Source organism: Poeciliopsis prolifica, unplaced genomic scaffold (assembly GCF_027474105.1).
Source record: "Poeciliopsis prolifica strain line A6 unplaced genomic scaffold, Auburn_PproV2 SCAFFOLD018, whole genome shotgun sequence".
Classification (NCBI taxonomy): domain Eukaryota; kingdom Metazoa; phylum Chordata; class Actinopteri; order Cyprinodontiformes; family Poeciliidae; genus Poeciliopsis; species Poeciliopsis prolifica.
The window spans coordinates 5,956,373-5,970,399 of record NW_026562393.1 but is presented as its reverse complement, the minus strand read 5'-3'; the positions used below and the strand labels follow the sequence as shown (position 1 = coordinate 5,970,399).

Here is a 14,027-nt window from a genome sequence, read left to right as displayed (position 1 = left end):
TTGAAGAAGCCTTTAGATGTTGTAATTGTTCAGTGCTCTGTCCAAACTGAGACATTTTCTGATGTTTCCATAAGTAAACGTTTTATGTTATGAAATAAAGAAACTTCTTTTTAAAGGTCACAAGATCTCAGATTGTTTAGGGAAGGAGAAGCTGTTAGCATCCAGCTCAACCAAAACAGAAAACCCTCAAAGTTTGAATAGTTTAATCATTTATTATTAGTACAGAGTAAAAGAAACAATCACAGGTCACTTTAGAGCAACACAGAAAAAACCAGGATGTTGTTGAGCCATCTTGTATTTGTTTCACTCCTGTGGACTTTGCAGAATTTATTTTCTCTGTACACAAAAATAACTTTATCTTACTCTAAATTTATGACAATATCCCTAATATAGAGACTTGGTTGCCTGGTTTAAGAACAGATCAATCTGATCTTTATTTAGAGTGAGAGTCCAGTCCCTGAGTCCCAGTGTCCTGCAACCTTCAATTCAACACACATCATTCAAACATCAACTGGACTGCCTGCTCAGGAGACTGGAGACTGCTCAGAGCTCTGGAGAACTGGAGTTCGACACTCCTAATCTAAACTACATCGTAAATGTTAACTTGACTTCATGACAATCTTTCCATACATGGACACAAGTTTTGCGTATTAATGATTAATAAAGAAAAATAAGAACATGGCGAGGTTTCTTTTTTGTTCTGCTGCTAGGCTAATGACCTAAAAAAAAAATTGCTGTTTTTATACATTTCTGTAGCTTATGAACTACAGGACCTGATCTGTGTTTATACTTTTGGAAGTGTCAAATATAATAGCTTGAGAGCTGGTGTCCTGCATGTGTCCCACTTAATGACATGTTTAGGAAGTGATTCCATCAGTTACATCAGATGTGTTAAATCAGCAACCCGTAAACACTAATCTAGAAAACATCATTTATCTGTCAGACTCCATCCCAACCAAATGATTAAGGTTGGATTTTGGTGTCTACCTCTTGTTAGATCTGATTAACATGTCCTAAGTGAATGGATCTGATTTTCTTACCTGTGGTGGCTATAATTAAACCTTCACTGTGTAAAAATTTTTTGATTAAGGTGTTCCAACTTTTAATTAAAAACAATATGTTCAAAATATACTTAGTGTTTTGTTTTTTTTTTCATTATCCAGTGCTGCTGATTTAATCTCTTAATTTTTGGTTACAATTTAGCTTATTTTTAAATCGGACAAAGCAGTAGGCATTATAGTGACGTTATTAGAATGCTTTACAGCAGCTTAAGCCTGTTTTTTTTTTTTTTTAATAAAAAGTGCTGGAGGAAATACCGACCTTTTATAAACCATTAACACCACAGGAAAAATCCATGAACGTCATATTAGATTTTTCAGTCCTCGACAGCTGAACCACTCCATATATCTGCCTAAAACCCCAGCTGAGCGGAGCGTGGCCTGCTTTCATCTAACTATACAATTTATCCTTTTTCCACCTTTGACAGGAAAATCACATTTTTTTCTCTCCATCCTTTCCCCTCTCCAATACATTTGTTCCCTCCCTCTTCTCTCACTCAGCTGCACACTCCTCATCCCTCCAAAAAGCAAGCGGGCTGTCGCCTCTCCCTTCTGTCCGCCCCATCTGCGATGCAGTATGGGCCGCTGGCTCGGTAATCATCGGCGGGCTGAGTGTGGGGCTGCACGCGAGCCCAAAATACGGCCCCCCCCCACCCCCAAAAAAACGAAAGACGAGGCTCCCACTCGCTGCTTCGCCGAGTCTGTGAGAGGTCTCACCCTACATCGGTTCGCGCTCTTCCTTCGAGTTGTGCAAATGTGCGACGTGCTGCGTCACACTCTGCAGAGACGTGCACAGTTCTTGATAACACAGCAGATGCACATAAACCCTCCGAAGGCCATCGAACCAGAATTGGTACCATGTGTTTTGCCGTCCCCCGCCGCCCCCTCTTTTCCTCCCTGCCGCTTGTGTTCTGGTGAGGAAAGGCTCAGAGGCTTGTTAAAACTTTAATATACTGTACAATCACAGTAATTGAGTGGAATGTTGGAGTTCTCGCAGCCGCAGCTTTAATTTATGAAGACCCCATGAAAGTTTAATGGATCAGCAGTTGTAGGATCGCCACAATCTAAATCATTCGGTAGCTATCTCTGTTCTGCGCGGGCTGCCAAGTCCTGCCGTTAGCATCTTGTGCCCTAGAAAGATGGCCAGATTGCTCTGAAGCGACGAATGTTCCTGGACGTCTGTTTCTGTTTCTGTCTGCAATGGAAAACACATTGCACCTAAAAGTCTTTGACAGAACTGAACGTCTGTTTGTGTGTGAGCACCTTCGGTTATGACGTTAATTGTGATGCTTTAACCAAATACAGCCACAGTATTTAGGATTTTATTGTTTTTGGCTGTTTTTTTTTTGTTTTTTTTTACTAAACCATCATGGATGGATCCCTGTTGCTTGGTGATTGCTGGATAAACTGCTCTCCTAATTACGGAGCAGCCCTAAGGCGTGTCGGCGAATGCAGAGGAGATGGATATAGTAATCCAACTCCTGCTTATATAGTGTGGGGAAATATAGTGAGTTGCTTGATTAGGGTATATATCCATGTCTTTGCAACAGTTGTACCAACACAAGCCGAACTATACTTGTGCTGTTTATAATTAATAATGTTTTGTCAGGAAGTGGGCAACTGATTGACACACCGCCCTGGAAGGGGCTTATTAAGAGAAGTTATTGTCTATGATTGCTGTAGAAAAACAACATAGTGATTAATGGTGTCTTTTGTGGTGTGGAAACAGGGACACTGAGACTCAGACCTTCGAGGATATAGTGCAGAGAAATTACTGCAGGGAAGCTGTTATGTGTCTAATGAAAGGAAACATTCATCCAATAACTGCAAGAGGCTGAAGAAAAAATAAAATCCTTCTATCTGTTTTTTGTTTTTCCAACTTCTTTAATTCCAATGTGGAATTATTTCCCAGAAATGTCACTATTTCTGACATTGTGTCATTGTTACTAGAGGTGCATATTATCTGAAAAACAGGTCATTGCAGCGTTATTGTTGAATTGTTGCACTTGGCCTACAATTCTTCCACTACTTTCTTTCTTTTACATCATCTTGACGCCGGCTCCTCTCTGTGAGGTTTTGCATGTTGTTCACTGAGATCGGGTGCCTGTTGCATCAGGTGTTGGCAGTGCAGGTCCATCCAGATGGCTAATATATTACTGTCAGAGTTCAAATGAGAAGCACCTAAAATGTCATACACCACCAATATACTACCCAGTCCTTTGTAATTACTATATTAATATGTAATGGCGGTTCAATAAGCTGTGGTACTCTAATTATTAGGTCATGAGAGTTTTTGAACAATAGTGAGCTTCTGATGCATTTATAGCTGGAAATACACAGATTGCATATGCACCATGCGAATAACAATCCATTCATATTACAGTTTAATATGATGTTGGCGCTCTCCTTGCAGACATAACAGGAAAACTTTATTATCTTTTCAAGGGTATTTTTTGTTTACAGCAACACAAGCAAGACTTCATAGACTTCATGCACAGTCTATGAAAATCATAGACACAAAAAGTATATAGTTATTTAATGTGCATTATTAAGTGCCAGCAATAGTTTAAACTAAGCCCAAAGCATTATGGTGACAAAATGCACATTTAGATTTAAATATGTTAAAATAATTGAGAAATTCAATAAAAATCTGCTAATTGGAGATGGAATAAAAGTTAGTGGTTGTTAAGAGACTTGAATTCATTTCATTTGAAAGCTGTTTTATTGTGCAAACCAGTCAAGTTTTTCCATCCTGAACTTGCTCATCTACATAGTTATGCTTTGTGCCATTGCGCACAGTCATGTTGGAACAGGAAGTCGAGTATGAAATGGTCCAAAATGTGTATTCTGAAGCAATAAGAGCTCTTGTCACTTGAACCAATGAAACCCTCATTATAATCCCCTCCAATTTGTGACTCAATATTGTCTAGCAGGTACCTTTCTTCTACAACTAAAAGCATACTTTTCCATTGGGGTGCAAGACAAAGAGACATGATTTGTCTCTCTAGAGGACATGTCTCCTCTACTCCAGAGTCTCGAGTCTCAACCGAGCTATCTTCACACTCTTCTTGAAGTTATCTGAAGGACTATAAAGTTTGGAGCTATTTACCCTGTAAAATACGAGGTGACTGCATCCACTTACTCGGCTGTATGATTTAATGTGTCTTAACACTTTCTGGCTGAGTTGCTGTCATTTCTCAGTACTCATTCACAGTACTCAACAGCTTACAGAGGAATATTTAGTTGCAAATTATTTCATGACTGGAATTATTGCACAGATTCCATTCCATTTGGTGCTATGCTGGAATTCACTGAGATCCTGTGAGTGATCCATTCTTTCAGATGTATTTAGAGAAACCGTTTGCTTGCCTAGGTGATGGATTTTATACACCTCTTGAAGTAGAAGTGATTGTAAAGTTATGGATACATGAGCAAATACCTCTGACCGTATAGTGGAGGAATATTAGAAATGTAACGCTTCTCTTTTTAGGAAAAGACACTTATGTCTGTTTCTGTTTCGTTCTGAATATATGTCCTTAAGTTTATTACTTTTACTTTCGTTTTACTTGGACTGTGAAGCTCAAAAACATTTGAACGCATTTTTAGTACTCTGTTTTCAGTACTTTGGTTATCTGCTAAAATTAAATTCTTTCTTGCAGCCTGAATGAGCTCAATTGGGTTTTAGAAAACAGTTTCCTTTTTAAACCAAGGTCTCCATAATCTTTATGACTTCAAACACCTCAATCAAACTGAAAACAGCTCATTTTGTTTCTTCTTCAGTCAGTGATAGCTGAATAATGTGCCACTGTTGAAAAAAAGGTGTAGACTGTTGAGTTTTGACTCAGCTAATTTCTCAGTTCAGCTCTATGTATATCTCAGTAACTTCTTAAAGATAATTTTTACAGTCTTAAACTGCAAAGCATAAGCGTTATTTGTATGTGCGTGATGCCTTTTCAGTGTTGCTGATTAATATAAGTAAAAAAGCCCTGTCACCTTATCTCCTTTGTCGCTTTTGTTCTACCTTTTGTTATAGAGTCTTTTCTTCTCATTCTAAAACCGTTCCAATAACTCTTGTCCCCGCAAATAAACACTGGCAGTTACCTCTCAATGGTAGCATGCCAGATAAGCAATATTTGCACATCTGGTGTGTTTTGTATGTAGCAAGAAAGCTCATAAAGTTTGTGCTCTGAGAGCGGAACAAGTCAATCTTGTAATGCGATTTATGGAATATTTCTGAAATAAATCTAAGGCCTGCGTCAACCTTTTAGCAATATTGTCAATAATTTTGCAATGACCATCCATATGTTGCATTTATTGAAATGTTGGGTTTTCATGTCTGTAAATAAAATTACATCTGTATTCACCGCAGACATCATTGCACACATTTTTATTGCATTCCTGTTTTATATCTCATTTGCACTTATTTCCTTGTTACCTGCTCGTTGAATCATTGGTTGCAACTGACTTTTATATTACTCATGCTGAAATCAAGACTACTTTTTCAGGACCTCATCCAAGTTTCATTAATAAGAAAATACAAACAGCTAGAGGGGTTTTTTTGTACAGTAGCAGTCATAGCTTTTTGCTGTATATTTATTTTTGAACTGAGACCTAATGCGTGTACTTAATTGTATCTTCAAATCTTTTCTTAAGCATTAAATTATAAAAAACTTTATATTGTTATCTGTTTCAGTAAATTTGTACAAAATTAAATGTACAAACTCGTGCATCATGTTTCGCTAGCTTTGGGTCTACATTTTCACAAAATAAGTCAGACTCATATTGTCTTTTGGCTGTATTTTTATTTCCTCATATATTTTTGGGATTCATGAGTAAATGAATGAAATTATTTGTATAAACTTAAGCCCTTTATTAAAATAGAATAATACCTGAATACTTGTTAACATTGGACTGTACACAAGTCGGTATGGAAACTTTGGGAGTATGCATGTTCTGTAAATGCATTTGCCCAGTAGAGGAGGCTCTGTGTTCTTCATGGTTGAAGTGGAGCATGTCCTGGTTTTCTTCTAACAACTATCAGATTAAGTGTAAGCCTCAGAAGTACTTGTGGGAGTCGACTTTGTTGCATATCCCTCCCCATCTCTCTGGGGACGTGCAGCATGTAACCCCCCCCCTCCCCCCCTTTGTCCTCCTCTGCCTCTTGGGTAAGATCCAGTCAAACCCACAGGGATATGGGCTGCAGGCCAGCAGACAGGTGAGCAACAAACACCATAAACAGTGTAGTTTTACACTCTCTGAAAACACCCATGGGCCTCTGCAGACTGCCGGCTACATGCACTATCTAGACCAAGTGATGTCACAGGAGCAGTGGATTTAAGCAGGTTTTAGTTTGACGCTAATCCCCTCGTGGTGAGCGCAGTAAACGAGAGGACAGTCCCTGCCAATAGCATGCATCAGCCCCCGTTGGATTAGTACATCTCGTCCCCTCCTCCAGTCTGTTGTCATTGTCCAGCATGTGTTTTTACCCCAATTTCTTACCCTCAGTCTTAGTGTGGGATGCCCAGCACAAGCATGATCCCAGCAGAATGGAGTAGAGCCTCACTCTGAAGGTGTGTTATTTTTCTGCCGGTATGTCTGTGTGTGTGTTCTCTTTCTATCATGTTGTATGTCTCTCCCCATGGATTTCTAATGTTTCCAGGGCTGAATTATTTAGACAGGCTGCCAGCAGGGAGCTACATGATAGTTCAGACTTAAGAGTGAAGAGAGGGAGGGGGTGTACAGCTGCAGATCAGGTAAGAGGGTACCTGCTGCTTCACCTGTCCTTCTCTCCTCCCCACGTCTACCTTATGATTGGGGGGTCAGTGTAACTGGAGAGTTTGAAACCCAATACTTAGCTCTATTTTCCGCTTTTGTGGCTATCCTCATTATTGCCTTTACTGATGCCTGACTGGAGCGAGCAGTTGCATTTTGGTGCCTCTTTAGGCCAGCAGGTCGCTGCGTGGAACGAGGGCCAGAACGACAGGCCGGCAAGTCGTTGTTTCTACTGTGGTACCGTCGCGGGGCAAAGGAGTTCTCTGATGCTGGGTGGTAGAGACAGCACAACTGGTTTTCTTCATCAGCTAGACCTGGCTGAGAAACAGCATCAAGGCCTGCATGGACAGCAGCTCCTGAGGAAGGGCTCTGTTCCTGATCTGAGCAGTAACCTCTACCTGAGGCAAGCCATGGCAGGCCGGACCTCGGTAACAGCTCAAGATTACTACCTAGCTGACGCTTCCTTATCTGGTCAGCCACCTGAAGAGTCTGGGTTTTACAGGGACAACCAGCACTCACTCACCAGATCAGCCTCGCATTATGGAGGGGTGAGGCCTGCTTGGGATCAAGGTCAGGCAAGGGCCACACCTTCTGCTTCTGCACCTACATCCGTGCCTCCTCCTCCCCCGCCACCTCCACCCCCTCCTCTGCATGAGCTGAGCCGTTTGTACCGGGAAGCTCTGGGATCTAAGATGATCCCAGACGTCCAGCGTATTGGTGGCAGCTCTTTTACTCCAGCCGCTATCTACGGGGTCCAGCCCCCTCTTCCTATTTACGCCTCTGAACCACCGTCTCTGCCTGCACATCAAGTTTATAACAGCATCACCAGCTTGCCCCTGGAACCTCGCCAGCCAACTGGCACTAGCTCAGTGGTGGACCCAGTATCTCAAGTGATGGACGGAGCTCTCCCACGGGCCTATGGAGCTGTGGCCTCCCAGAGGCTGCCCTATGACCCCAACTATGACCCTGCCTCAGTCATGGTGGCCGCCACAGCTGGAATGCCATCCAACCTGCCTCCAGTCCATCCCAGCTCTGCAGACCCCAAGAAGATGGTAGACCCTACCTTTTTGGCTTTCCTGCGAGCCGAAGGCTTGGCTGAGAGCACCATCACTCTGCTGCTGCAACACGGCTTTGATTCCACAGCCACGTTGATAATGATGGAGGATCACGATATTCGGTCTGTGGCCCCGAACTTGGCCCAAGCCCGTGTTTTGTCCCGCCTGGTGATGGGATGTAAAACAGGCGGCGCTGCGACACGTACCCGGTCTAACAGCTTTAGCCATCGCAATGACCTCTACATGCAGCCACAGGGGCTGACGATGGACACTAGTCTGATGCAACAACCCTCCACTACTATTCAGACCGTATCTCCGAGAATGGGGGAGTTTCTCGGCCGAAGGCCAAGCAGTGCTCCTTCTCAGCATCTCCTGGAGACCACCACCTACCCTGGGGCGAGGCCACTGGCAACTGGAGCTTACCCAGTTAGCCCTGGAGGATACAACAATGTAGTGCCTCAGGGAAGACCTCTCTCTATGTACAATCCCCACACCGGTCTTGCCATGTCTGCGCTTGGACAGCAACCCCCACCAGCCCCTGGCACTCCCGGATCGGCGCCCAAAACCTTCTCTGGCTCCTATTCCCCCATGGAGCTGATGAAGAGAGCCCCAAACCTTCCCCCGGCTTCCCCCATTGCAGCAGCGAGCCCCCTCCACAGCCCACAGCTTCTCCGGAAAGGGATCAGTGCTGCTCCTGAGAGCACCATTGTTCCTTCTACCTCCAACACCTCTCTCCAAGGGCAAACCACCACCAACAACAAGTTGGTTGGACGTCGCACCGGTCCGCCTGTTATAGTCTCAACCATGGCCACCGCACCCGATACAAGTAATGTGAAACCTCAATTTTTCATAACTTATTTTCTAAAATCTTAAGCTTAAATATCTAAATCCATTTTGTTTGTTGATAATAATTTCCACCATGTGATTCTACTCATAGGATAAATTTGTGGTATGCAAAATTGAAATCACACTGACATTGTTTTTTGGAGGAACTGCATGTAAGATGACTCTGACAAGTTAAGCTGCTTTGCTCTGAGAGGTTTCTCTCTCCAAATTATGCAACTATTTATACATGTATTGCACCAGAGTTGTGTCATTTGCCAGAGGGGATTGTGTCTCATCACCAACTTGAAACATTTCAAACAAGCACCACTCAGTTTTTTAGGATGCTTATTTTTAATTATGTTGGTGGTCAAATTTTCTGTGCTTCCGTGCTTGTGTTGCAGGGTTGTGGTGAAATTTTAAATAATATGCCCACTTTGTTGTAGAGTGCTCTCAAAATACATAAATATATGAGGTTGTGTTCATCAGCCATCCTTCAAATGTACTTTGCCTTTTGAGATATATTTTTTTAAATACACCTCTTGCTTTTAGTATGCAAGAGACGTCACTGTCATTCTATTTTACATCGTACTCTCACCTAATCTGGAGCTTAACAGTTAAAAATCCAATTACACTAATTGGATGTATGTTTGTGTAAACTATAATAGGCAACTGGTTTTTGTAGCTTCAGCTGTGTTTCTGTAGTGCAACACAACTCAAAGACATTTCCTTTTTCTTTTTTTGCCTCTTTCAAAATTAAATATAAGCTGTTGTTTAATGAAATATGCCTTATTCTGCTTACTCGATTTGACTTTTAGTGTAACCATTAGCAGCTATTTTTGTTGTTCTTTTCAAATCAGCATTTTTTTGTGTGTTTTTTATTTCTCAATTAATCTCAAGTCATCAATTCTTCTTTTGATCAGTTAAAAAAAATAATCTAAGTTATGTTCTTGCTTAATCAAAACAGCCTGCATTCCTCCAAGAAAAGAAAAGTTATTTTTTGTATACTTTTACATTTGGTATCACTGTTGCATTGCAGTAGGAAGGTCCTGATGCAGAGTCTCAGACTGGGGTCTTTCTGCTTGTAATGTCCATGCTCTTCCTCTGCATGTAGGGGATCTCTGAGTACTCCAGGCTTCTTCCCCAGGCCAAAACCTTCACTGTTAATCGGTAACTGTTAATTGTGTGCATGCACAGTTTCTTAATATGTACCATCCAACAGTCCAACAATCCAGCAGTGGATGTTCTTAATTACATGTTTGAAATTATGGCCTTGGTTTAATCAAATCATAGCACAGTACGGTGTTTAAAATACCCTGTATGCTTAGTAAATGACATTAAAAGGGGTGAATTTACATTGCACAAATTCTGCATAGTACCACATGTAGCGAAACATTGATCAGAAAAATATTGGAGACAGATGTGTCTGACTGCCTAGAGTGCATTCAACACCTTAAAAAAGCACTTAGGCCAGTTTTATCTTTCACCATTAACCCCTGGGTGTCATCATCTGCTCTAGCAAGGCGCCTGTGCTGCTGTGGTTTGCGTCTAAGCTCATATTTATTGTTGCCTAACTTAAAGTACCCTAACATTTTAGAGCTTTTCAATCTTTAAAAACTTTAAAAAATCTTTATTCACCCTTTGTCCACTGTAGTTGTTTTGACATTGTAGGTTTTAGATGGAACTGACTAATGATTGGAGAAAATGTCAGTTCTCACACATCAACTTGGAGAAAGTCAATTCAATTCAGTTTAACCATATAGGGCCAAAAAGACATTTCAGTTGAATCCCACTCACTGGTCCTAGTCAACAATCAGTGCATTAGGTCCAAATTATTGTTCAAGTTAGTTTGAAGGGAACCAAGATTTTTATCACGTCATTGACTTACATAATTCATCCATGTAGCAACTGTTGACAATCGCTTGCTACATCCTTCCTCATACTGAGCAAGGAAGCAGCAAAAGCAAAGAGGAAAAACTTCCCTTTAATAGCAAGAAACTTCCAGCACAACTACAACCTGACTTAGTACAAGCACCCATCTGCCATGACTAGAAGATGACTAGTCGTGGCAGATGCAGATGCATCTGCAGATGCACAAAAAATTAACAGAAGAGCTGATGTAGGGGTTCTTCTTAAGTTGAAGAAAAGTAAAAAGCAGGAGAAAGAGAGAGATTAACTTTTGTCTCAAAACAATGCCCTCCTACAGGAAGGTACAGAGAAAGTGGTCAGTTTGTCCTCCAGGAGCCTAAAACAGCACAGCAGCTTAACCTTCAGTGAGAAATTAAATTTAAAAAGATTTATTTACAAAAAGAATTTCTTCAATAAATATTTTAATGTCGACTGCTTATTATAGTCATCGATTGTCTTCATCTTAGTCTTGATGTGACATTTAAAATCATTGCCAATAAACGACAGTTATGACACTTAGAAATTCTGTCATATGGTTTTATAGCCATAGTGAAATTTAATACTACAGCCATGTATTATCTTTGAAGGTCACACAAATGGGCTTACGTGCAAATAGTTATGAAAGTATTTATTTTATGCTCTACAGACGTTTTCTCAAAAAATCTTGTAGAAATATTGAGAAACTGTTTGAGTTTTACACACAGCGAGTTTGTATTTTGGAACCATCATGTAGGATACATTGTTTTTATATATATATATATTATTCCTAAACACCTAAATTTCAAGTTTAACAAACAACATCTTCTATTGGGAGCTGCGTAACTTTTTAGCTGTGTAACGCCTAATCTTACTCCCCTCCTAATGGCTCTGTGGTCTGCTGCACTTGACACAGAGCAGTGACTTTTATGAAGTGGCCTCCCTTCATGTGTTGTCAAAGAAATAAGAAGCAGATCCAGAAGATGGGGGAGGGAGAGGCTTTTTCGAGCTTCATGGAAAACATCCTCTTCTGTCAGGGGTCACCACTACCCACAGCACTCTTATCACAGCTGGCATCATTTGCATGTGACTGCAACATTTGTTGCTGCTCCAACTTCATCTGATAAGAGGTCGCTCTTGCCACTGATCGGAAAGCATATTTCTTAATTGTGCGTTACCAGGCAACTTAGATTTCTGTGCTAATCAGAGATGGATAATCTTTACGTTTAAGGAAATAGGAAATGTGGAGAGCTGCATGCTGTTGAGCGCTTGTTTTTTTTTTTTTTTTTTTCAATTGTAACCTTTTTTTGCATTCAAGGATGAATATAGTGTGAAAATAATGAGACGCTGCAGGGCGCTTAATGAAACATTTTTTTTTTTAGTTTAAAAGTTAAATTAATGCAGACTTGTTATCCAATCCATGGTATATGCCCTTGATACTTAGTTTGTTCTCCTTTTTTCTGATTTGCTGTATCATCGAGGTTTGGAATGGAGACAATCAGCTTGTGGCTCATCTGAGGGGAAATGAATGCCAAGTTGCTTTAATAACAGCTCATCTGTATGGTTGGGTTTTGCAACTTTCGTCTTAATCTTGACATTGTTCTGTTTAGATCAGGTGAATGTGTTGGCCAATAAAACAAGTGATACCGTCATTCAAACAATTATTTGAACTTTTGTCGATTGGCCAGGTCCTACTGGAACATAAAATCAGCATCTACAAAAAGCTTGTCAGTAAAGGGAAACATTAGGTTGTCTATAATTTACTGATGGACAGACACTTTGATTTTGGAATTGATAAAACACAATGGACCAACACGAGCAGATTAAATGACTCTGTATTTCCAGATGAAAAGAGGACTTTGAACCGCCTAGGTAAGACGCTTCTGACATTGTCTCTGGTTCATCACTGGCTTAACACACAAATTACTTCTATGTCTTATATTCTTATGCAGGTGGCAATTCTTGAATACACTCTCCTTCACTATCTTCTCACCTCTCCGGTTATGTCTGTTGTGGTTTTCAAGGTATTTTTTTGAGTCATGTTATTGGAGCACTCATGTTTAAATACAAAGTTGACAGGTTTTTCTAGCTACCGTTGTTGTAATATATCTTAGCTCTTTTTCTGTCTGTAATTTGTTACTTAAGCATACAAATTGTGTAAAATGGCAAAGTATTTTAAGAGTTCAAGACCATCAGTATTTTTAAATACTGTAGTTTTGAGGAATGAAGGTCTCTTTGATTTTTTTTTTTTAAATCAAAGAATTATTCTTTTATTTTAGACATAAAGGCATGTCTAAACTAAGACATACTTTTCAGTCTTATTTTAGTAAAGTTAGACGTACCTGCTTTTTTATTTAGTTACCTTAAATCAAACTACAAATTCTTTAATTTTTTTAAAAATTAATTCTTACTCTTAAAGCAGACCTCGGGTGGGCGGGTCCATGTTTGTTCTCTGTTCCCCACTTAAGACTGTATTGGTTGGCTAAAGCCGTAAGCAGAGCTAATTGTGGCTTTTAACGGTGGAGTCTAGCTTAGATGCAACAGTTCCCTTCCACCTGAGGCAGGGAGAGCGGCTCGTGGCCCTCAGATTGGCCATGGAGGTGTCCGTCAGTGGCATCCCACAGAGCGGCACAGGTGAGCAAACAGCGTCATGTGAAACAACCCCAGCCCCCCCTTTGAAAGAGACCTGATTGGCTTGTAGCCTTTTACCGTGTGTGTTTGTGTGCTTAGTAGATTAGGCAAAGGTAGACGCTTTGCACGTGGATTTCCCTGTGGGGATAATCTGTGAAGCATCTTTAGATGTGCTTTTCTGGGCAGGAGAATTAGGAGGCGTCATAGGGACGCTGTGTTTGTGGGCAGGCTTTGTTGGACGCGTCACTTCACCTGGAGCTCTTCTTTCTGGGTTGTTTTAGGTTCCATTTTATGACACCAAAAGCTACAAATCAGTTTTTCTGATTGGAGACATCTGATGTTGCAGATGTTGTAATTTCCTTCCTGTGTTTAGAAGGACATTCACAAGGATCCATACCTAATGTGCTTTCATTTGTCCTCTGCTAAACTGCTTTAAGGTGTCTGAGTGTTTTGTTTTTGTGCACAAACCCATCTTAAAGGGGAACAAGTGTACATTTTGTACCATTGAGGCTTCACACTGTCATTCTGAAAGCATTTCAGTTTTTACGTACAGCCTTTTGGATTTTAGCAAGAAAAAGATTTTTATTGGCAGTGCACGTTTTGTCACATTTTAGCGTGACGAAAAACAAAAAAGCAGCAAAATATTTGTAATGGTCCAAATATTTTCTTAGCAGGAATGTAAATGTTGAAATCTAAAGAACCAGGGTAAAATAACTTGAATGAACTCTTGCTTGTAAGCTTTATTATTCTGATCTAGAGAAATTAAACTATTTTTTAGTATAAACCCTACAAACATACAATAGGG

At 40.6% G+C, this 14,027-nt stretch overlaps 1 protein-coding gene across 5 annotated transcripts in view; it reads left to right on the top strand.

The window, feature by feature from the left end:
* Window positions 1–14,027, top strand: part of LOC129367875 (C-terminal-binding protein 2) — a 108,607-nt gene that overhangs the window by 49,336 nt on the left and 45,244 nt on the right. For 2 of the 5 annotated variants that reach the window (XM_055042500.1, XM_055042501.1), the window contains exon 1: window positions 6,959–8,711. The exons of 2 other annotated variants lie outside the window; for them this stretch is intronic. In XM_055042500.1, coding sequence (XP_054898475.1) covers window positions 6,959–8,711 — 1,753 coding nt within the window. Of the gene's footprint in view, window positions 1–6,958; window positions 8,712–13,136; window positions 13,226–14,027 lie in introns of those variants that run through there. One more of the 5 variants, XM_055042503.1, reaches the window with a different exon arrangement.